Source organism: Kwoniella bestiolae, chromosome 1, assembly GCF_000512585.2.
Source record: "Kwoniella bestiolae CBS 10118 chromosome 1, complete sequence".
Lineage (NCBI taxonomy): Eukaryota > Fungi > Basidiomycota > Tremellomycetes > Tremellales > Cryptococcaceae > Kwoniella > Kwoniella bestiolae.
In genome coordinates this window covers 4,945,269-4,968,129 of record NC_089241.1, presented here as the reverse complement: position 1 = coordinate 4,968,129, position 22,861 = coordinate 4,945,269, and the positions used below count along the sequence as shown (strand labels likewise).

General features: G+C 46.8%; 6 protein-coding genes across 6 annotated transcripts; 3 read left to right on the top strand and 3 right to left on the bottom strand.

The window, feature by feature from the left end:
• Positions 1-932: 932 nt before the first annotated feature.
• Positions 933-3,821, bottom strand: I302_101877 (uncharacterized protein; the record flags this gene model as incomplete). Its single annotated transcript, XM_065869377.1, has 10 exons — positions 933-1,052; positions 1,137-1,350; positions 1,423-1,642; positions 1,700-1,849; positions 1,916-2,105; positions 2,160-2,216; positions 2,295-2,506; positions 2,592-2,965; positions 3,066-3,176; positions 3,247-3,821. The coding sequence occupies 10 exons, from the start codon at positions 3,819-3,821 to the stop codon at positions 933-935; spliced, it is 2,223 nt and encodes a 740-aa protein (XP_065725449.1).
• A 903-nt stretch (positions 3,822-4,724) lies between these two features.
• Positions 4,725-7,726, bottom strand: I302_101876 (uncharacterized protein; the record flags this gene model as incomplete). Its single annotated transcript, XM_019187256.1, has 5 exons — positions 4,725-5,517; positions 5,622-5,791; positions 5,864-6,354; positions 6,432-7,092; positions 7,292-7,726. 5 exons carry the CDS (start codon positions 7,724-7,726, stop codon positions 4,725-4,727), a joined length of 2,550 nt encoding a protein of 849 aa, XP_019050134.1.
• A 535-nt stretch (positions 7,727-8,261) lies between these two features.
• I302_101875 (uncharacterized protein) lies at positions 8,262-9,561 on the top strand (the record flags this gene model as incomplete). The annotated part of the gene is made up of 6 exons (XM_019187255.1): positions 8,262-8,378; positions 8,440-8,466; positions 8,553-8,696; positions 8,761-8,857; positions 8,980-9,054; positions 9,149-9,561. 6 exons carry the CDS (start codon positions 8,262-8,264, stop codon positions 9,559-9,561), a joined length of 873 nt encoding a protein of 290 aa, XP_019050133.1.
• A 5,582-nt stretch (positions 9,562-15,143) lies between these two features.
• Positions 15,144-16,337, top strand: I302_101874 (uncharacterized protein; the record flags this gene model as incomplete). The annotated part of the gene is made up of 1 exon (XM_065869376.1): positions 15,144-16,337. One exon carries the CDS (start codon positions 15,144-15,146, stop codon positions 16,335-16,337), a length of 1,194 nt encoding a protein of 397 aa, XP_065725448.1.
• A 1,339-nt stretch (positions 16,338-17,676) lies between these two features.
• On the top strand, positions 17,677-18,726 carry I302_101873 (uncharacterized protein; the record flags this gene model as incomplete). Its single annotated transcript, XM_019187253.1, has 1 exon — positions 17,677-18,726. The coding sequence occupies one exon, from the start codon at positions 17,677-17,679 to the stop codon at positions 18,724-18,726; it is 1,050 nt and encodes a 349-aa protein (XP_019050131.1).
• Positions 18,727-19,231: 505 nt separating this feature from the next.
• I302_101872 (uncharacterized protein) lies at positions 19,232-22,182 on the bottom strand (the record flags this gene model as incomplete). Its single annotated transcript, XM_019187252.1, has 5 exons — positions 19,232-19,642; positions 19,784-20,246; positions 20,366-21,776; positions 21,845-21,908; positions 21,991-22,182. The coding sequence occupies 5 exons, from the start codon at positions 22,180-22,182 to the stop codon at positions 19,232-19,234; spliced, it is 2,541 nt and encodes an 846-aa protein (XP_019050130.1).
• Between the last annotated feature and the right edge of the window lie 679 nt (positions 22,183-22,861).

Sequence of the window (22,861 nt, the reverse complement as noted above, 5' to 3'; positions counted from 1 at the left end):
GAGTGGAGAGCGAATCTGAATACTGTAGCTGTGGGAAAAGAAGCTTGGAACAAAATCGTACTTCGACAGAAGCAAAGAGGACGAACAATACGACAGGGCGCATGATGATTGTATTCAAGAAGGCAAAAATCTCTTGAAGATTCCCCCTGATACGGCTGTATTCAAAGAGAGTGTGTGAAGGGAGTGCTGTGTTGGACCAGACACCATCTTCTTATATCAGATTCTTACCACGATTATACTCAGTGGAGAATTGTGACTAATCAGGACCACCACAGCGTGGTGATCGGTGGCTGGTCATGAAGGGACAGACATGGATCTGTTCAACATGTTAGCAATAGAAAAGTGAAGAATTCACGAAAGCTGCTGTAAACGATTTGATAGTTGATCAATTTGATGGTTTCTGTCCCTCTTGAGCGGTGAGGTGTCTGTTGTATCCTAAGACTGTGTTAAGTGGTGACCATCAAACACTAACTGTGTTATACGAAACCATGCCTTAAACCACCCCTCCTTTCGCCAAGAAGCTGTAAGTAACCTCTGTGCATTGTGAGCATTAATAATCTCGAATGATTCTTAAGAAGTCAAATAATCACAATGAATTTTGATGGAGGAGATGCTGCAACGACTGTCCTGTAAAAATGCCGTTGCATGCATACAAGAACAATTGCAGCATCAGAAGAGGCAGACGCCAGAATTCTTCATGATCACTGCCGGGGAGCAAAGTCATCGAGAAGCAGGACAATGGAATCGCCCTCGATGATTATGCTTCTCGATAGAAATCGAAGCATGAAGCCTTCGTAGTCGATTTGCAAATGTAAAGTGCATTTTTCGACGGGGCAAAGCGATTTTGCACACTGCAGCCGAAGTTTGGGTTTATGGACGTGCTGGGTATGTTGTGTATTGTGTATTTGATAGTCGCCGTCAATGTAACACAACTATGATCGCCTAGATGGTAGAGGCAGATTCCTCTGTCTCAAAGCTTTTTCTTTGTCTTCCTTGGCCACCTTCTTAGCGATTGCTCGTTCTATCTTTCTGTCCTCAGCAGCCTTGGCAGTCTATCAGAACATCATCAGCATTTCCACTTCATACTCCATCGAATGCGGTGTGCATCCGTTCGTTGCTGAGAACACGAAACTCACCTTAGCACCATGCCTAGCGGCGCATAACCAACTAGATACTTCTCCTGCCGTCAAACTGCCCACGTTCATCTTTTTACCATAAAAATCTATGTCTCTCTCTTGTCCTAAATCATCCAGCAGTGAAGATGGATTATCAGCCCCTTTGAGCTTTAGGAGCAATTTGATAGCTTTTTCCGAAGCGGGTTTTCGTCGCCACGAAGCGTATTTCGATAATCTACATCCAGATATAAACCATTTACATGAGCCGTGAATCACAAAAACCCAGCAGTCAAATTGGGACACTTACTGCAGATACAGATCTCTACCCATAATTCTCTCGATGTACTTATCACCAGTCTGCAAAGCCCGTTCCAGCTCATCTGCATGGCCAACAGTCTTCACCCGTCCGAAAGGTGATCTTGGACCCCTAGGTCCAGCGAGTTCAGCGGGAATCGCGTTTCTATAGGTGATTATGAATTTCGCTGGGGAGTTGGCTGGAGATCGGTCGATTGCGAGATATCCATTACCTATAAATCACGGAGCTCAGCAGAGGGGGTGACAAAGCGATGGTAACAGGCACTTACCCATAGCTTCTAGGATGTACTTGCCCTTTCCACAAGCGACCCATGCATTGCTACTAGCTTTGTCAATTATAGGCCTGCTATCACCCGCTATACGGAACGGATCATCTTGATCGATGAATGTGATTTTGTAGTCACCCTGAGCGTTGACTGCTGATATACAGCCGACGAGTCAGCGTTGTCTGGTCATGCCCAAATAAAGATTCCTACGACACATACCAGATTCCTCCTGTTGTGCGACCTGACCCTCACCTCTTGCTCCTTCTTGCTCTTCCTCCTCTTCATGCGATAAGCCCCATAGTGCGGGGGAGACAAGCATACCTCCAGCTTTATTTACACTATCCACGATATCGATGATGTGACAATCCTCTTTACCCGTTTCTGGAGATAATCGTAATCCTCTTCCTACCTATAGGCACATCAGCTGAACATCTTTTATTGCGGATGAAACTGATGCACGTACCATCTGAGCTAAGAGATTTCTGCTCTTTGTTGGTCTAGCCAGGATGATACAATCGATCTATCGCAGCCACAAGTGAATACCAGCGTCATACATATATGATGTAGAGGTGAAGGGCTATCTATCACATGTGCTTACCTGAGGTATATCGGCACCTTCAGTCAAAACTTCGCAATTGATCAAGACTGGGAATTCCCCTCTTCCAAAAGCTTCTACAGTTTGTTTTCGGATGTTGGATTTTGACAACGACGAGATTGATCTAGCGTCTATTCCAGCTTGTCTGAAACTGTCCGTTAGATCTGCTACATGATTTAGATCCACGCAGAAAATCAAGGTTGATCGTCTTTCGGCTGCTCATCGCGGTTCGTATCGTCAGCAACAAGTGATACCACGGCACTGAGGGAATGTTTTATGAAGGACCGGGAATACACCCACAAGCTTTGTGTAGATAGCTCCCTACCACTAAATCTCGAATCTCCTGGGTGTTCAATCTACTAGCCAAACTAGTGGTCTTATAATCGCCTTGATCATTCTCTTCTACCGTCTCCAAATTCAGCTTTGCGTGAACAGTAGTCGATCTTGCAGGTGACAGCCATCCGTCTTCCAGCATCTCTGATATATCACGGTGAAATACTATTTTCTCAAATACAGCACTAAGGGCTAATTGATCTGGTCTGGAGAAGGTCGCTGAGAAGCCTATGATCGGTACGCTCAACTGCTCCGATGCGGAGGAGGAAGGATTGGAAATAGGCAAGATGGAGTTCGGGAGCTGGACATGGGCGTTGAAGTAGTGAAGGAGACGTAGGTAACTAAGAACACGCAAATGTCAGCAGATATGCAAATATTCCGGATCATGTAGACTAAATACTCCTATCTATATCGCGGAGGTGATGAGACGACGAAACTTACGAATGTGCAGCAGCGTGATGAGCCTCATCCACTATGACTAGCTTGAACTCCCTCGGATCGAACTTGGCCAATCGATCGGGATTGTTGAGGGTCTGATATGTTGCTATCGTACTAGAAATAAATCATAAGCACCCAGTCCGTTCTGTCTCAACTAGAGTATTCATTGAGTAGTGATACTCACACATCGGCTCTCCCACTAGCTGTCCTCTTGGACTGCTCGACCTCTACCGTCCAATCCTTTCCGAGGATTCTCCTCGCAGCTAGTTCAGATTGATTCGCTAATTCGACACTTCCAACCACTATCAACGTCTTCCCCCTTCCATCTCTAGAGTCCCACTGATTCTCCGATAAGTTGTAAGATTTGACCAGCGGTATAAGGTGCATAAACATCGTTGTCTTTCCACTGCCCGTCGGCGAGCTAACTCCTATACGTGTTAAACCACTTGACAAAGCTTCAAGACAAGCTTGGATGGCATGAGCTTGATAAGGGCGAAGGGTGATACCGCTTGATCCCGGCGTAGATGTCCCATCATGTTGATCCTCCTGTTCTTTGATGACCTCCGATAAAGCATCATGCTGTCGTGTCGAAGCCGGACTAGAGAATGCTTGGGAGAACTGACGGTTTATGATGAAAGGGACTTTTCGAAGGACAATATTCGACTGCACCAGTGAAGTGGATAGGAGCTGACGTGACACACTTCTGATTCTACCTAGACTGACAAGGACATGCTTGCGCGCATGTTGATGCAGTGTCATAGTAACATCATGAATATCCTGTCGAACAAAGAAGTAAACAATATATCATGGATTCTCGAAAACATGTCAAATTCCATTCAAGTGGACGCGTTCAGTGGAGGTCAGAGCTCGATCCGAAGTTCAGGGCTTTGAGTCGAGAACAGCATAGAGTCGAATCCCACCGCCGCCTTAACCCACTTTAGTCAATCCGATGGCTTTCTCTCACCTCGGAATTACTACACACCAATCAAGCAAGAACATCATAGCCATCGTGCGACTCAGGTCCACCAGTCCAGCCTATACTCTTCTCAAACATTTTCTGCCAAGCAAATTCGACCCCACTTCCATGTAAATTTTAATGCGTTTCTCGATTCGCCACGTCGCTCAGGGGAGAACACCATAGACTGACGGGTTATCAAAAATCTCATACCCCTTTATGCGTTTCTCAATTCCCATTTTGGCTGTGTGCATGGTTTTTGAGAACACCATTGGTACTGCAAAGCCCTCTGCATGACCCAACTCGTTCATGACTAACTAGCTGACATGCCGATTCACGTATCCAACTTAATTTATCTTCTACTTGAATTAAATGCCTGCATGCTTTCATACTTCACTGCATCTGACTCTTTCCTTGGTTCTACTATGCTTAGATCTACAATCAATCGTTCATGATCGATTCTTGACAGTGTTCACTGGATAATACCCCATTTCAAACTATATACCCAGGCCACCCGATAATCTCTGGATCTCACGCATGACCTATTCGCAAAGCAAATCATCAACATCGTGTCATCCATTCAATTCATACACACAAATGCGAGTAATACAATCCAAACCCAGTTGAAAAGAACATACATCAAGATGCACAGAAGCGAAACGACAAAGGGGTATTTCAAAGGAAAAAAAGGGATAAGGAGAACGACGTTAAGCGATAGTACAACCACTAGGACATACATCAAACCAACTACCCTGTTGGACATATCCCACATCCTTCCTTAGTGCCCCACCATTCCGTTTGATCTGAATCTCATATTTCTGCTCTACGTCCCCATTCTGCTTGCAGGGTACATCATAGTACCAAGTCAACTTCTGGCCATTCAGCTCAAACCTCCCATGAGTGATTTTCACGTCGATATCCAATTCGAGGTTGATCTCGTCTTTCCCTCTTACAGAGGGGTTCACAGATCGGACGGTGGAAGTACCGTTCTTCTTATCTTGATTTTGATCATCTCCATTAATCAGGTCGACTCTCGATGAGTTCCTTGATGATAGTCTCGAGTTGTCCCCTCCAGCAAGACTGATATCGTCTACACCCAAGGTTGAAGCGTAATGTACATATGGCACGAAGATCTCCGTAGCAATTTCGTTGCTGGCCACATCGGCGGAATTGACCCTTACCACGTACTTGAAAACTGTAGTAGCAATGTCAAAATCGATTCGATCGGGTATACCAACCGTTTTCATGGGGAAAGGTCGACAGAAAGCTGAGACGGCTCTTGATCCATCTAAAATGAGGGAAGAGGGTACATCTCCTGATAAGATCGATTCGGGAGTAAAGGGAATCTTGGGTGTGGTTGATCGAGAGGCAGCTAGGGTTGTTGAAGATGATGTGGGAATGGAGAGAGATGAGTTGATTACTGGAGAAGATTTAGTCTCGTCATGGAATGTCTCGCGGGGGATGTCATCTTTGCTCCAGAGTGAAAGGTCTTCGCCATTCCTGCGTCATAACAATACTATATTAGCTCTGATCCAATGTTTGATCCGAAGTAGGTGAAGGCGGGTCAAGGAAGTCGGGGAAAATGGGTCAAGAGCGGAACTCACCAGTTATCGCTCCACTCGTGACAATGATCAGGAACATATGTCCAAATGGTATAGTTCAGGCAATTAGGTCCATCACAAGCGTTCATCGAGCAGTCCAATGCCCTCTGTTGACTCGAGTAATCACCTTCGCCTCGTCCTCCATCCACATACCCATAAGCCTTCTTGCCGTCCTACGCAACGCCGGCAATCGTCAGCTTTTGTGCGTACCACGTTTTGAATGATCAATGAAACCGAAAGCTTACCATATCATAAGGTATACCAATTTCCCCAATCAACGTAGGATAAGTCCCCAACACATCCACTGTATCCTGCTTCAAAACCCCCAATTCACCTTGCACCATATTCCTAATGTTCTGTTCACCAACACGAACAGCCTGGACAATCGACCAGTATTTCTTCCTTATCACTCCTATCGCATCGGCATTAAACCAATTCCAATGTTTCGTCATCAGTGTCAGCCCGTCGTAGAAATGGGGGGACGAGCACGCTCGATCCTTGAGGGACGATTTAGGTAATTTGGGGGGTTGTTTCAGTACGGGGGCTTGGATGAAGTGGATAGATTCGGGATGATGGATTCTGATTCGGGAGGAGTAAGACAACCAGTGCAACGACCAGAAATCAGCTACGAATTCTACTTCGTGCGTTGGGTCTGAGTCGCCGGGAGGAGTGACGAAGTAATTGGGTTGGAGGAGGTCGCCTGTCGAGGGGTCCCATACGCCGTGTTGGGCCCAGACTGGTAGCATCACAAGCGACAATCAGCATCGTGCTGCAATCGATGGAATGTTAGGTCTTGGGGATGGCACCACTCACTGCACTTGCCCATCTCCCAACTATCACCCCTCGTCCAACCCCATTTCCCACCTCCTCTCGTCTCATCATCTTCCTTGCTCAACCACAGCTTCTTGCCCTTCGGATCAATCAACTCATGGCCTCCTCTGTACGGACCCATCGCACCAAAATTCCAAATCTGGACTTGCTGAGGTTGACCTTCACCCAATCTCATACCTTCAATGGGAGTAGGTGTAGGACCTTTCTTCAACTGCTGTTCATCAGGTATCTTCGATAGATCGTGATGCCCTATAAGACCCTCTCCAGGCTCGTTCACACTATCCCATCCTATTATACATTCATCCAGCAGATCTGAAGCTTCTTCAGCGATTTTCTTCGCCAGTGTTCCTACAGCATCGATGAAGTGATCTTGCAAGTAATCTTGTATATTCTTGCCGTCGATTATACACTTCGGTGCGAACGTCTTACCCGCGAAGAAGAGTGTCCAGATTGTCTGATTTGCCAGATGAGTATAGTTGGTTCCCCATATCATTGCTGGGAATTCTTCAGGTTTGGGATTCTCGGCGTTGGGCCATTCACAATGGATGTATGCTGATGCGGTGGGTGTGAGGCCGTAGGGGTCGATACCGCATGCGTAGAGAGTCCATAAAGGTGCGCCTGATCCGCCGGTGAATCGGGACCACTGCGATGTATAGTATATTAGCTTCGCAGACACCGGAGACACCGTAGGCGATCCGTTGGAAACGGAGCAGGATGACAAAGATGCGATGGGGCGCGAAGGGGGCTCGCCTAGTCATCAGGAGAGAGGACAAGTACTCGAGAGACACAAACACATATGGCCTTATTGAATGAGTGACTTATTGCAATGGAAGATAACTTACCACATCCTGATGAGGGTCCATAAACACCCTAAACCCCCACTCCTTACATTTCTTCAACACCCGTATTATATAATCCATATACTCGTAATCATACTGTTTTGGTCCCTTGTGCTCTAAGCTTTCCCACGTGAAAACGTATCTCAACATGTTATACCCCCATGCCCTTAGTCTAGCAAGATGTATATCCGCAGAACCATCTTCCAAGTTTAACGGGTTATTCATAAAATCTCCTTTACCCGCTTCTGCTGCTTCCCAGAAGTTCTCTCTGATATGCGATGGCTGTCCGTTGGGGTTTTTGGCTGATCCTGATAGGTTGACTCCTCGCAGTATGAGGGATCGACCATGTACGTCTCTAAAGTTGAGGGTGTCGGAATGGATGTAGTACGGTGGGACGGGGTTGCCCGTCACTGGTGATCGGGTTGGTGGTGGGACCATTGTTGTGTGTGGGGGAGTTGTACGATATTATGTTTCCTTGCGATAAATCAATATTATGTTTGAGTATCCAAAGATCGATATACGATGTGATTCTATGTTATCTATGTCATCTATTTTAATTGATGCTATATACAAATGTAATTGTTGCTAAGTGATGAAATGACATGGACTGACTGAATGAGATAAAATGTGAATGAAAAGTGGGCCCACCTTGTATGACTGTATGACTGTATGACTGTATGACTGTGTGATGATGATCTCATACAGTAACACCAAGATCGCAAAGAGAGACATATCAAATCACCACGTGGCGATGATCAATGCTGTGAGATGAAAGTGGAGGTCGTCCGGATACAAAAGACGTCACTGCAACAACCTGTAACACTTTGGATGGGTTTGTTTTTTGGCATCTCATTGTCATCTGTCGTTCATATCATCAAGAATCAAGGAGACCTAGCAGGCTACATAACACAAACAGGAGTCGAATCACCCACAAGCTATTCCTATTCGACAATTTGGTATCTCGCCACCCGATATGCCTTCCTGTCGAGTCACAAACAACACCGCTCATCCCCTCAATATATGCTTGAAGCAAGTAACCGCGCTTCATTTCGAAAATACTGTTGGGCCTGGCCAGACGATAAAGTTCAGGGTGAGCATCATCGACTTTGCATCGCATTGATGCACTGCTAATTTGATGGTCATTCGAACAGCCCGGAAAGGTATGGTTCACACTGGAAGTGAGTCCTCCCTGAAAGCTTCCGAGAAGGACATTCCACAAAAGACCCTCGATGGAGTTTACTGAGGAATCTTGTGTCCCGGATAGGCTCTAGTAGATGACGGAACCAAAAAATCAAGATATTCAATCCTCAAATCAGCAGCTACCATAGCGTTGTTGTCTATAGCGGTAGGAGCGGTAGCTGCAACGGCCGGTGCGGCTTTGATACCTGAAGCGATTGCTTTGGAAGGGGTGAGTCCAGCTTCCGTCGGCGTTCTTCGCACATGTCAAGCTAACATCGGAGAATTGTTTGCAGATTGCCGCTGCTTCTGTAGCTGGAGGGTATTTAGCTAAGGGGTTGACTGTGACAAAGGGAGCATTAGTCACCAATTCTGGTACTATCGCTAAAGTCTGTAAGTAAAGTGTCTGAGCATGTTATGTGCTTTACATCCGTACCTATCACCACATCCTGATACAACAGGGGTCTCTGCAAATTTGAAGATTGTACAGTGGAGCTGATCTTCTTACCATCCAGCATCCATGGCACTTCCAAGAGCCATCGACAAGCTATCAGCAGAGATGGGCGGACTGTCAGCACTACAAAGGGAGGGTGAGTAGTCTCGTCACTTCTGCATTCGCACCCACTTCTCGGACTATGTATCCTTACAAACAACTGCTTGAGCTGATTCCAACACATGAGACAGTCGCAACTATCATCGCCTCACCAACGCTCTCATCAGACGTGCGACATCGCGCCGCTACGCTACTTCGATCGATACACAAAGCGTACAAAGACGATAAAGCCAAATCGTCTGAATCGAAAGACAGTGTTGGTGAATCATCTACAAAGACGAAAGCAGTATCCGACACGAAGGGTGGGAAGCAGCCTACCGAAGATCACTTGAATCCCTTAGACCCTGCGGAAGCAAAAAGGCTGGACGAGCAGATAGAGAATGAGGAGATTGATGATCTGGTTGAAAACAGGGCTATCAACTCAGGGGAAGTGCTGAGGGTGCATGGGATATATATGAACAAGAGAAGAGAGTTTGAGATTAGGACGGGCGATAATGGGAAGTTGATACTGTGGGATCTGAAGGAGAAGGTCGTGGTTAGTTAATCAATCACCGTATAATAGCTTTGTAGTTTACGACTTTAAGTTGTATACTGTCTATAGCGTTAGCCAGATCATTTTGATTATGCAGGTCAGAGAATATACGTCTCACATGAACCTTGAAGAGTCAGAAACGGTTTGGTCTTTGATGCACTCCTTCGTATTAAATCACACGTCTTCAGACTCTAACTCATGAAGTTCATACTCTTATATGTTCTTCAAGCGAACTCGGTTCTTGGCGAGACTTGGACTCTTCCTCCAAGCGAGCCTCGAAATATTTCTTTATGCGTCCGTTTTTTGTCTTTTGCCGAATGAGCAAGTACGCCTGCCTGCCTCATCCCTCCATCTTTGTCTTCTTGTCTCGCTTCATTGAGGGTTGGTACGTACGATGTCGAGTTACGGCCGTGACACACTCATTGTGAAGGCGACCTGCCTATCCCCTTCTTCCTACTCCCAGACTGACAATTGTCTGTGAGTCCAGGAAAGCAATGCCTCTGCCTTCCGCTGGACTTCAATCTGCGAGAAGTTGTCAGTCTCTGAGAGTGACCCGGTCTTGCGCACTCTCACATTGATCCTGAAATTGTACTCAAGTCCATACACAGGACGAACGGAACATCGTGATTGTTGGGGTGCAACGTCATCTACAGCGAAGCTCGGAGGACCAGAGACTATTATCGTGCTCACGCCTGTCTCTAGAAGACTGTGAGGGCACATTCGATATACATCGCGTGGATTGAAGCGCGTACAGTCGTCAAGTCCCATATCCAACTCAATTGATCCTGTAACTTATAGATGGCACACAAACATGTGTGATCTATATACCTTGGATAGCAGAGCATGTATGTTCACTCTGCATTCCCCGAAGAGTTGTTGGAATTATCGGCACCACTCACCTCAACCAAACTCTATGGGTTCATACCGTGTAAAGTTCCCCGAAGGCTCAGGTCTAAAGTCTAAGAACTTTGCAAACTCAGACTATCTAGGGCCTAGCGGTGCTCTGGATGCCGCAGATGTGGAGATATGAAGGTCTGAACAATTGTCCTTGTTTTGAGACTTGCGAAGTATATACAAGGGTTCTGAAGATTGTGAACGAATTTATGGTGTGTGTGAAATACACTGTATCACCATGTCCGTTCTGAGGACATTCATTTTCATCAAGAGTACCACACACACACAATAGGGGAATGATTTCGTACTCCTTCGCGGGATTTACTGCATCCACGGCTACTACCTCCTATCCTCCGAAGATCCATCTATTACTGACTGATGTGCATTTTCCTTAAACGTTCCTCAAATGTCATCGTCCGCCTCACCACCGCAACAGCCCCTTCGAAGTCTCTCCACGATCAATTCGGAACGAGATTTGGGCGGGGCGGAAAGATCGCCACTCCATCTCGTTTCGATGGTAAACGAGATTGGACATGAACTTCCATGCCTAAAGGTGTCAGTTCTTGGTGGGTTTATATCAGTGTTTACCCAGTAGTATGGCCTGTCGCGATCGCTGCGAGCCGTGACGGTACAACCATCTGGAGTGGTAATTGAGGAGTTGTCGCTATCGGTACAAGACATAAGTGTAAGGGTCTTGTGATCTGCTGGGCGAGCAATTGTGGGGGGTGATGGTCACGTGAACTCTTGGTCGATTATCTGCTGTCACGTTCCCACTGCTGAAGGTTGTTCCTGAATCGACCATAGTGCGAGCTTTCTAGGGCCGAGAGGTCGAGTGAGCAAAATCAAGTCTGAAATATCAGGAACCTTTTTGAGGAACAATGTTAGATTTTTAAATTGTTGACTTGCTGAGGGGGATATGGCTTCTGAAAGTCGAGTGAAACGCAAATAACGCTTATGACGCTCATCCTTTATACCACGAAGCCCTTCATCCTCGAAGTTTCTCACAAAGGATTACGGTTTCTGCTGAAGATACAAATGATGAGCTTAGTGGGACAATCGACTGGGCTGGACTTCTGTCCGCAAAACCGAAGATCATTCCGTAACAGAATCTTCCTCATTTTAGAAGGTTCTAGTGACTAGCTGGCATTGGGCTTAGGCACTGTGCTTACAGAAGGATACGGAAACCTCGCTGCTCATCCCCAGGAGTAAGGGCGACGATTAAAGGTGCCACATATCTACTCTAATTGTTGGTCCTGTCCTCGTGACACATCACTCACGTTGATTCAGACTTTTCATTTTGTCAATATGGACCGCCGAGATATGCAAACTTGATCCGTGCACTACCCCGTATCCTAAAACAGTATCAACGACCTTGAATGTCCTTATCATCACCGCAAGATCGATATCTTTCTCGAAAATTCCGCCAGAAATTTCCAGCGCTTGACGGTGTACGAAGTGCGGCTGAGCTATCCCTCGTCCCGCTGTCAGAACTCGTATTCACGTTTACCTCCATGCTTCCGCGAATGGTCCTTTTTACTTTGAAGGTAAGATCGTCAAGTTCTGCTTTTCCATCGTTTATGATGGCTGTCGACACGCTCGATTGACCCCCTGGCCTGTCAGCTTGTACGGTCGTATAGACCTGATCGGTATTCCCATCGTAGACCGCCAAGGCATGACACCTACCCATCGTTTGCGGGGTTGTTGGGGTACGGAAGGGGTAAGCCCGGAGAGTTCCGAGGGTAACAGGGGTTCCGGTCTTATGATCATGGGTCGTGATTGTGACGTTGACTAATGGTTCGGGGTTGACTAGATTTAGCTCCGATGGAGCGCCAGAATATGTGTCGGACATCGTTTTGGGCAACGACTGGGTGTGTGGAGGTATCGATCACTGGATTGTCAGCTGTGAATATGAAAGTTGTAGTCGTACTCAAAAGGGCCTTCTCACATGCGTGCGGGCGGATAGGGAATGCGACATTCTGCTATGTCGTCATGGTTTACTCTGACACTCATTCCCTTCATCAGACCAGTCCCAAAGGATCGACTTATCCGTTTCAACTTGCAACTTGGAGTCTTGGAAAAATCATATTACTTTGGTTTGGGTGTGTCTAAGTGGAAAGTTATGTATCTGACTGCGGGTCATTTACAGGCTGAGAGGAAGATCCAACAACCATGGAGATGAGTATATCCTTGGGTAGCAAGACACCGCCTCCTTGGGAGGTCTTCAGTTGCCCCTTAGTTCGCTTATTGACCCTTGTCCGAGTAAGGTCAAATTGGATAGAGAAACCACTATCTGATGGACGTGCTCCTTCTTTACTCTCTTGGCGTTAACTGTGAGAATACCTTTTCTGCGAGCATGACCGACTGGAACAACACGGAGGCTGTTCGAGTGAGTACACCAGATATGTTGCTATTCAGACCTGTTGACGTCTGAACTGGGACTACTGCGTTGCGCCACCGTCTATATAGCTTCGCCATATGTATGAGCCACACCTCATGTATGAGACATGTTTGCCTATGAACCTCATATTTGTACGTGTGCAACATCTCCTTGTACATCAGGGGGGTCGTGCCCAGGAGAGCTCCACTGACATATCACGGAGCTTGAATCCCTCGCATACGAGTGTGCGAAATGGGAACAGGGGGCTGCAATCTGTTCGAGCAAGCAAACTCTCACAGCCTTTCACAAATGCATCAACATGTACCAGTTATAATCGCCCCGTTCATCTCCAACTTGTGACAGTCAGTCATGGGGGAATGTATATTACCTCTCCATCTGACCATCAGCGTCCAATTGTTGGAACGTATTATGTACATGTTTCCGTCAATTCGGCATACCCTCAATCCCTGATGAGGTTTGATATCACACCTCTGAAAGCCCAGAAGTCCCAGGCCCGGATGAGCTGACGGTATAGACTGGTGCAGAGTCAGAGATCCCATGTAGGAACTGTACGAGCTGGCGGCAGCTTCCTTCTCCCCCTGAGGTGAGGCCAACTGCCTCTTCTCCCCCGGAGTCCTCTTCTCCTGCGCTTTCCGAGCTGGAGCTGACCTCGTTTTCCGATTCCGACGAAGTCTCAGCACTGTCAAATTTAGGCTCGGTGACATGCTCCATACCATTATTAAAATTGCCATCGGCAATTTCATTGGCCAAAGATGAACCAGGTTTGATATATCCCCACTCGGTCTTGATACTGTAGTTTAAGAGGTCTTTGGTATCATTCCCAAAGATAGTGATATGGTCGGCTCATGGGTCATCTGCAGTGTTCGCCGTGATAGAAGTCCAAAAGCCTTGGATTTCTGTTTCAATTGGCCAGACGTCAAATCCAAGTAGATCTCTATTCCTACCAAATAGAGGAACCACAAAAGTTCCCTCAGACTCCTGTGTAGATTTGTTGGTGAAAGTTAGGGCGACAGCGAGCTTCGAATCCTTTGGACCGATTCCCATGTTTGCTGCCTATGGACTAGATGAGAGCGATATGAAATGGGAGTAATTGATGTACTAAACAGTACGTGTGGAATGAGCTCAGACCGTGATGTAATTTGAGAGCACAGCGCTTCCCGCAAGAGAAATGGGTGAATTTATAGGTTTTCTCGAATTATTGCAGCTTGCGTATCTGTCGTCATAGGCTTCCTGAGCACGAGAAGGACCACAAAGGATATACACTGCATGATCTTGGTAGTCGATGTTCTAGACTTTCACAATGCTTCGAACCCCCTGCTCCACGAGTCGCCTTCTCTGTTTCAGGTCGATGCCTCGAGGAACAACTCCTGATGACATCGTATACGAAGCATGCTGCGTCAGCTGAGGGATGTATACGATCGAGGCTATCGGGACGTGACCGAACTCTATACAGTACTCCTCCGTTCAACCACCCACACCCAGTATCACGAAGGGAACAATGACGATCATTTGAAGGGAACAAGAAACATCAGAAATAGACTAGACCCTATCACGGCCCTGGCATGGAATCGATGGGGTCAGAGGTAGAGTCGACCTTCCACCGGATCCAGGTGCGCTTTCCGATCTTCGTTCTTTGATGGCACGTCATGGTGATTGAGGGAATTGTAGGACGGTATATATAACTGCCTATCTATCCCTCTCACTTCTACTCTTCCTCATCCCTCATCCTTGTCGCTTCGCTTGTTTTTCAACAATAGGTACTGGCCTGAGGCTAACACATTCTCTCCAGAGCGGTGTAGGCTTACCGTACGCCTTGCCTTAGAAGAAGTGAACCTGCGCATGGTGCGATACCCCCTCGTAGACTCTCTGTAGAACCCGAAGGTTATATTGCCTTCGTGCATCTGGCGTGAGTGGTCTGCTTGAGCTCTGCTCTCTCTGGTCACACCTGCTTCTAGTGACGACCCCGACGTTGTACGGAGTGTCACGCGTTTCCCCTTGCGCCTTTGCTCTTTAGGAGCAGGCGAGAGATGCAGGTGACTCTGCCCAAGTACACTCTAAACGACCCCCCCTCTCAAGCAATAGTGGTGAGGACAAAGGTGCTAGCCCTTCCAGTACAGCTCTCCGCCACTTACTGAATCGAAACGCCACAGCCTCCACCAACGCGATTGGTAACGTTGTAGTACGAGAATGATGCACTTGCGCACTATGATACAACGGATTTTCTAATTTATCATCAAAGCGACATCTGTGTCTTGTAACCTCCTTCTGAGACTTGATAGATGCTTACTGCAAAATACCATCAATGGTTCAGTCATGCTATTCTCCATCAACTTCTACTGATACGCCTCTGACACGAGATACATTTTTATATGTCCTGGCCATATTACGAGCCCAATCCGACATCTTGACTGTCGCCAATCTACAGCAATGCTCCAGATCCCGATACACCATCGTCACACCATATCTATATCGACACCTAACTCTAGATGAAAGATGTATAGATCTCCTATTGGGTCAAGCTTTGACATGGGCCAAAGGGGAAGGATACGCGCTCTTCAGATCAGTACGATACGGTCATTCCCTCATTCCCGACCATGATATCAAAGAGGTCTTAGACCTAGGTTCAGAGTCTTCTATACATCATTCTTCGCCACTGAGATATAAGATCAACCTTTCATACGTCCGAAGAATTACTTTGAAATACGATGCAGACGAACCGTCTGAACTCTCCTGGTCAATTCGACAGCTGGGTTCCCTCTTATCCCACTATCGCAATTTTACCGGCCAATACCTCTTCCCATCGTTGGATACCATCTCTTGCGTAGGCTCGCCGGACCGACACTTGGAACTGGGTGAGATTTGGATGCTCCTATGGACATTATCGTCTCCAAGAAAGGTGTGCTTCCGATATACCCATCCGTTCTTGTATAGCGACTCTTCATTCGCTTCTCTGGATACTTTCGATCCCCACGCGCAAAGTATCTTCGTCCATTCAGCAATGCCATCATGGATCCCTCGGTCATATTCTGACTGTAGAGTTGGAATTTCGTATGTTAGAATATCATGCGAGGAGAACTGCGATGAGGAAGATCATCCGGAGAGAAGTTGTGAGCGGTATAACAGGGAAGAGATCGCCAGATGGTTGGTAGCTGGCCCTAGATCTAACAAAGACAGATGGCAGGGACAATGGTCGGTCTATACTGGTGGGATTCATACGATCGAGGAGCTTCGTGAGATCAGAGGGATTGCACTGGATATTATAGATGAGTTGGTGCCCGATGAGGCAGGCTGGACGCAAGACGCTATTGAGAATGCTAGATTGTTCATAGAGGGAATCAGATGGATTGAAGGACATGGTAGATGCGAATCCTGTGGAGGTGAGTTTACCATGGTACCTAAGTCTTCCTATTGTCATCCTTTATTGACGATGAATAACTATATTAGAGCCAGTATAGCAAGATGCAGTGAGAATGATTTCGGTGTTTTGCTGCGATGAATCATGCTTATCATCCGAACCTTGGTACCTGACGATCTGTGCGCCGGATGGGTTGACAGGTTTTATGGTCGACTGGATATCGTATGACGACGATCTACTTCATTTGTAATGATATCTTCTCTTTTGTTACTTGTTTCCTTCTCCTTGTTTTCAAGGTCACTGCAACTCACTCTTTATCAGCCAGCTTTCAACACAATATCACGCGTGGTAGCGATACTGATAAGATTGTATAACACACCAGATCACTCTGCTCGTGAGCGGGAGTCCTATCCTCATTGAAGAAATATGAGCTGACGAGATCAAGCTCAACAGTCTTACGCATCAACATCATGCCATCATACACCTCAACCTCAACATGACATCCTCGCACGCTGCTCCTTCCAACGCACACTATACATCATCGACATCCTCGAGGCGCAAGGAGAAAGGAATGCGCTATCTAAGCTCCTTCTTTGTTCCAAAAGCTTTTATAGCCTGACTGTACCCACCGACACATCTTTAATCAGTTTCTCGAAACTTGTTGGATCAGATTGCATTCCTTAACGCCCATCATTCACCTTACATTATCCAACGATGCCAACACCCTTCAACTCGGTCACGAGTCCAACTTACATGCTATCGATTGATCAATCGCCATCACAGTCAGCCTACCTCTGTACTGAAGCGTTAGATGCGTCAATCCACCCTTTAAGTTCCAGTATATATCCTGCAATTACCCGATCATATGAATCTGACGAAACGTAGGGTAGAATCACTGATATTATCCCGTTCTGGTCCCGGCTAGATGATCTTCCAACTGCAAACGTACTCCTCCTCAGATCATGGAGAAACCACCAATCACTCTTGAGATCACATCCGTAAGATATCTTCAGCCTTTTATAGGTAAAATCTCGACGGTAGAGTGGGAAAGTACCCATGGCGTTATGTATGGTAACTTCCGTAGAATGGTTGCACATCGATCCGATCATTCAAGCCCAATTCGCTTCTTGATCAATCATTGGTATGGTTCTGAAATTATTATCCTGGAACGTCACACATAGTCGTTGTGGGGTACAGATCTCCCCCAGAAACTCGATAGTTCTGAGGAAAGATTCAGTTGACCTTGGCTTGATCCTCAATTCCAAGGTTTGTAGATTGATGATTGGGACATCCTGTGGAGAGAGGAATAGAGGTCTGTGCGAAGTTCGAAGTGAATCAGTGAACCCCCCACGATAGATAACAGATAATAACCACGATGTAATCTGTCTTTCTTCCTCTTTTCCTTTTCCTTCATCTCCTCTTCATTCACATTATCAGTGCTCAACTATCACCCTGTCGAAAATCTCCAGCCTCGCTCAGCATGTCACCTATCAAAACCTTCTCCGACCTTCCCCTCGAAGTCTTGCAAGACACACTCGATCATCTCCAAAAGTCACATCAGCTCGCCACCCTCGCATCATTCCAACAAACCTCCAAATATTTCCATAAACTCAGCACTCCCTTCATTTACAAGGAACTCATCATTAACCAATTCAAGCTCGCTCGACTATTGCTCACCGTGACCTCGACTCCTTCCGCTGGACCGGATGCTGTGACCAATGCCTCCCCGACCCTCGAGTCAACTGAATTTACTCCATTGTACTACAACCTCCGCCATACCGTCAAAATCATATTGATCCAATCTGACAGATATAACGGAGGGAACGATATTGTTTGCGAGGAGGAGCAAGATGACGCAGATTGTGATGGTATCGCTTCCTCACCACTTACAAATGTCAAATCGGTGGAATTTTCGATAAAAAGGAAGACCAGTCCGTTGATCATTGCGATTGCTCAGTGGATAGCTAGATCAAGCTCTCTGGACAACGTATGTCTTAGATGGACTGATGATGCACCCATCTTACCCGAAGAAACCGGGAAGGAAGAAATGAGATTCCTGCAAGATCTCATACTGTCATTCACTTTTGCCGATCATCCTGTAAACTTCGTCTTACATCATGCGGCGAGCTTCTTCCCATGGTCCCACTGTACACCACGTGCGATATTTCGATTGTCATACCACAAACCTTTCGACCTTGACCTCGGTACCCTTGTCGACAATATCAAGCAGCCTCTTCTCGCCGGCGCGATTGCAAACGCAGTTGATGTGAAGGATCGACTTAGTTCAGGCCGTCTTATCATCCGCGAAGATAAACTCGAGCCTGAAACGCAAAAAGCAGCCATCGCGGAGATGATCGACGATGTCAAGGATTTCATGGCGAAGATCAGGTTTTACGGCAATATGCATACCCAGAAATACGATATCGAAGCGAGTCAGAAATGGATCGAAGAGGTAGAATGGGTTTATGGTGAGGAAGCTGAAAAGGAACCTCCCTGCCAAGTCGGTGGTAGTAAGTGCTCCTTTTTCTGAATTATGTCAGGTATGGAACTGATACGAAGGTGAAATCTTAGTGCCCGTCTGATCTCGCATGGGTCTACTTCGGATGACGATGGTCCGGTACACCATTGTCGATGTACGGAGCAGTATAAATGGAAAATGGTAGCATGGCTGGGTATTGTATATACATGATGATAGCAAGATGTCACGAATCATTACAGAACAGGTTTAATGTCCCCGAATAGAGTAATCTAATCGCCTAAATCTTGAAATTTCAATCTTTTCCTTTCTTCTTTCTTCCTCCAACTCTAATCAACAACAAAGACGATCTCTCCTGGGTGATCTTCGAGAAGGGATTAAAACGTTGGCAATTGTATCATGGACAGGAAATGCAATCGTAGGAATTATGTAAACAAAAACTGTTATGATATACTGTATAGCACGAGTAAACAGGTACTACTATATACATGTATGTCAATCAAAGTCCATCTTCAATCCACAACCACATTATCTCCATCATCTCCCTCGAGCAGTCTCTCTACGGACTAGACCACCTCCCCAACCATCTCATCCCTTTATCTCTCTCCCCCTCCCACCCAGGGGTTAATGGCGGCAGCTCCTCCCCCTCACCCATAAACTCATCTATATTTCCTTCCCACTCCCTAGTCTGATGCTCCCTTATTCCACCTGGGGCCTGCGAGCTTCCGCCAGCCACCTGGATAGGTAATGGTTGTGGTCTCGATAACTCGCCAATCTTCGATGCGCGGATTAACATCCCTTTACTTCTTTTACCTCTTACTACTGGCTCGTGGGATGCTTCTGTCGCGTCGTTGGATGATGATCCCGAGGTGGAGTGAGATGAGTGAGAAGCGTGCTGAGACGGGATAGAAAGGTGGATGGAAGCTTGTTCGGAGGAGTGGGATGGACGGGGCTGCATTATAGTTGGAGCCTGTGAATGATGGTCAGCTAAGCCCGTACATTTCCGCATTAATAGCTCGATCCATTTCATTGAACACTGTATGCTACACATCCGTCTTTCACGCTTTGGTGTTTTCTGGGTTTTGTGAAGAAATTCTCGAATAGCACTTACAACCAAAGCACCTTGTTTCAACGGTTCACCAAACTCCCCCATGCTCCTACTAACCTTCTTCAACCTATCATCCACAAGCGGCTGTCCCACATAACTCCTTCGTTTGTCCTTGCTACTTCCTTCAGCAACGCCGATCACCCCAGGAGAAGGCGTAGGTGTAGAAGAGAACAGATTTCGAATGGAATGGAAAGTACTTCCTATCCCCGATGTAGGTCTTGCTTGTGCTTTCGGTGTTTTCGATGGCGATGCAATGGGAGATACGAGTCTTACTGGGCTTAAGTCCCTATGCGATTGCGATGAGTCGTGCTGTGAGAACCTGCCGGGACGAGTCGGGGTTGAAGGGTGCGAGCCGAATGCTGAGACTGATACGTGTCGATAGTCCTCTGTGTCGCGGGGTATGGGTATGCCGGTACTTTTTGATGCAGCTTGAGGAGAGGAGTTGTGTGATGGGGCGGAGTAGTATCTGAAATGATCGATTTTGAATCAGCCATATCACTCTCCATTGCATCACGAATCGACCAAATATCCCAGCCGCAAAGCGGTGTCGGAAGGTATCTCTAGTGAAAGCTATGATGAACTTACTCTGTCTCAGCACTCAGATAGCTCTCCCTCCTCCCAGCCACACCTTCATTCCCTTCACTCAACCGAGGCGGTCTCCCAAAAGTCCCATCATCGTACAGCCCCAATCCCACCCCCGTGACAGGCGGAGCAGGGAACCTAATCCTCTCACCATCTTCAGACCACCTAGCTCGTCTATTCCCATCACCCAACTCCATGGACAGATCATTCGCCTCCGTCCCAGGAGTGATAGGTATCCCCACACTGAAAGTCTGAGATCCCATCCCTCTGATTTCCGCAGGGGGAGATAACCTCATCCCACTTCCTGAGGGATCTTGGGAGATGGGTGGTGAGCCAGTAGCACTCCCCGTTCTTGAGTAGTTCGAACTATCCTCTCGCTGAGGTACAGAGAAGAACAGCTGATCATCTTCCAATACCCTTTCGTACCCTTCTGTAGATACTGTTAAATTCGTATTCCTCTTGTTCCTCTTATTGCCCAGACCGCTGGTAGCTAACGCTGCAGTAGCTGAAGCCAAAGTCGCAGGAGAGAATATTCGTTTACCCCCTCCCTTCTCTAATGTATTGCCACTAGCCTTCCTAACACTACCAAATCCACCAGACGATCCAGAAGAGTTCGAGGGCGTGGGAGTAGTCTTCAGCCATCCCATTCCCAGATTTAGTCTCTGTAGTAAACTTTCATTTCTCCTGGCCAGCTCTCTAAGCTCATCATCTACCTGATCGAGATCTTGCTGGGAGTTTCGTCGATGGTGTTGAGCTGTCCATCCGGGTAATAAGGCTGATTTCTCATTTGGTGATTTGATTCCTCCAATGGCGGGATCATCTTCACCAATCTCTCGGGACTTTCCTTTTCCACCGGTCTGAGACGGACCAGAGGGAAGGGCAGACCATTTGGATTTGGAGAATAGGCCAAAGTATCTCGAATCGCGAGAATGTCGGTTTCGGTGGTATATGCCGAAGAAAATGAGGATTGCCAGGATTGCTAGCACCAGAGGGATCAGTGCGCCTAGTAGTGGACCGAGCAGATTTCTTCCCTCGTCTGCGGATGAAGGTGAAGGGTTAGGCGGCTGGGTGGGATCGGACGGAGGGTTGTTGAGCGTATCGGGCATGAAGGCGGTCGAGGAAGGGGAGGTCGTTGAGTGACTGGACGAGGGAGGGAGCGTTAAAGTGGAAGGAATGGCGGACGTTTGTGAGGATGATGAGGCAGTGGAAGAGGATGGTATTAAGGAGCTGGAAGTGGCGCTGGAAGCGGTAGACTGGAGTGTTTGAGCAGTACTGGTGATAGAAGGTATGTCTTCGGTCTGAGTTGTTGGTGTATGGGATTCTGTCATTGGTGGAGCCAGGTTATCTGTCCCGGTGGGTGATTCGAGCCCACCATAGGTCCAGCCATCACCAAGCGGTATCGACGGTCCATAGTCTGGTCAGAGGGATCACACTTCAGTACAATATCCATCCATTCTCCAATAGTAAGGCAGTCCTACTCACATGTAAGGGGGAGATTGGCTATCGTGGTGACAGTGTAAGGCGTATCGTTGATCGTGGTCACATACTGAAGTGCCATTAGTATACAAGGTTCTGATCTCTGCTCCACAAGCATTATTATCAAGAAAGAGCAAGAGCGGATCACTCACCGATAAGTACGTTTGCCAATCTGCTAACACCATACCGTCCGGCGCCGTACCTCCCCTCTTCTCCATCTCATACAGAACAATCTTCTCCGAATCGTCAGCTTCCATGAGTCGCTTAGTCCCGATGACACAATCTGATGGGCCAGCTTTGCCGAACAGGGTGTAAAATCGACATCTTATAACGGCGAACGACATTTGGCAGCTCCTTTTGATAATGTGAGTTGGCCAATGCAAAGAAGTTTAAGCAACTTGTACTATTGATTAAAGAATGGAGCATGAGAATATATCAGAGAGGTAAGAATAATCTTGGATGTTCTTTGACAATGTCACATCATGAACGGGTACGTGTAAAAGTGTAGATGACCGTTCAACCAAATCAACTTGTTTGTGTTTGATGCGTATTATATCATCATGTTCCCTCGAGCGGAAACATCCTTCGGACAATGATCCGAGCGCAATCGTCTCGTCTGCACTAGAGTATCGCGATCCATCTTTGGGTGTCGAGCTACTTCCATAGACGTCTGATGTGACTGTCCTTGTCCTTGTCCTTGTCCGAACAGTATACCGAGCGGTGAGATGTACTGTACGCTGATGACGGTTCAGATACAGAGATTACATATCAAGTGGATGATATGTTATCTGGGATTTCCGGTCAGGGTTAAATAGTGTCTTATCGTTGGTGCCTGGATATGTAAAATATGATAAAGCAATGACCGAGTGTAAGATGATATCATGCATGCAGTATGTACTCTGTTGTGTTTTGTGTGAGATACAGTCAACCTTAGTTTTTATCTGGGACAGCGAGGTGATGATACGGATTTTCGGTATAAAGAATCAAAATTCACCAAACCAACTCTGGCAAAAGACCCACACT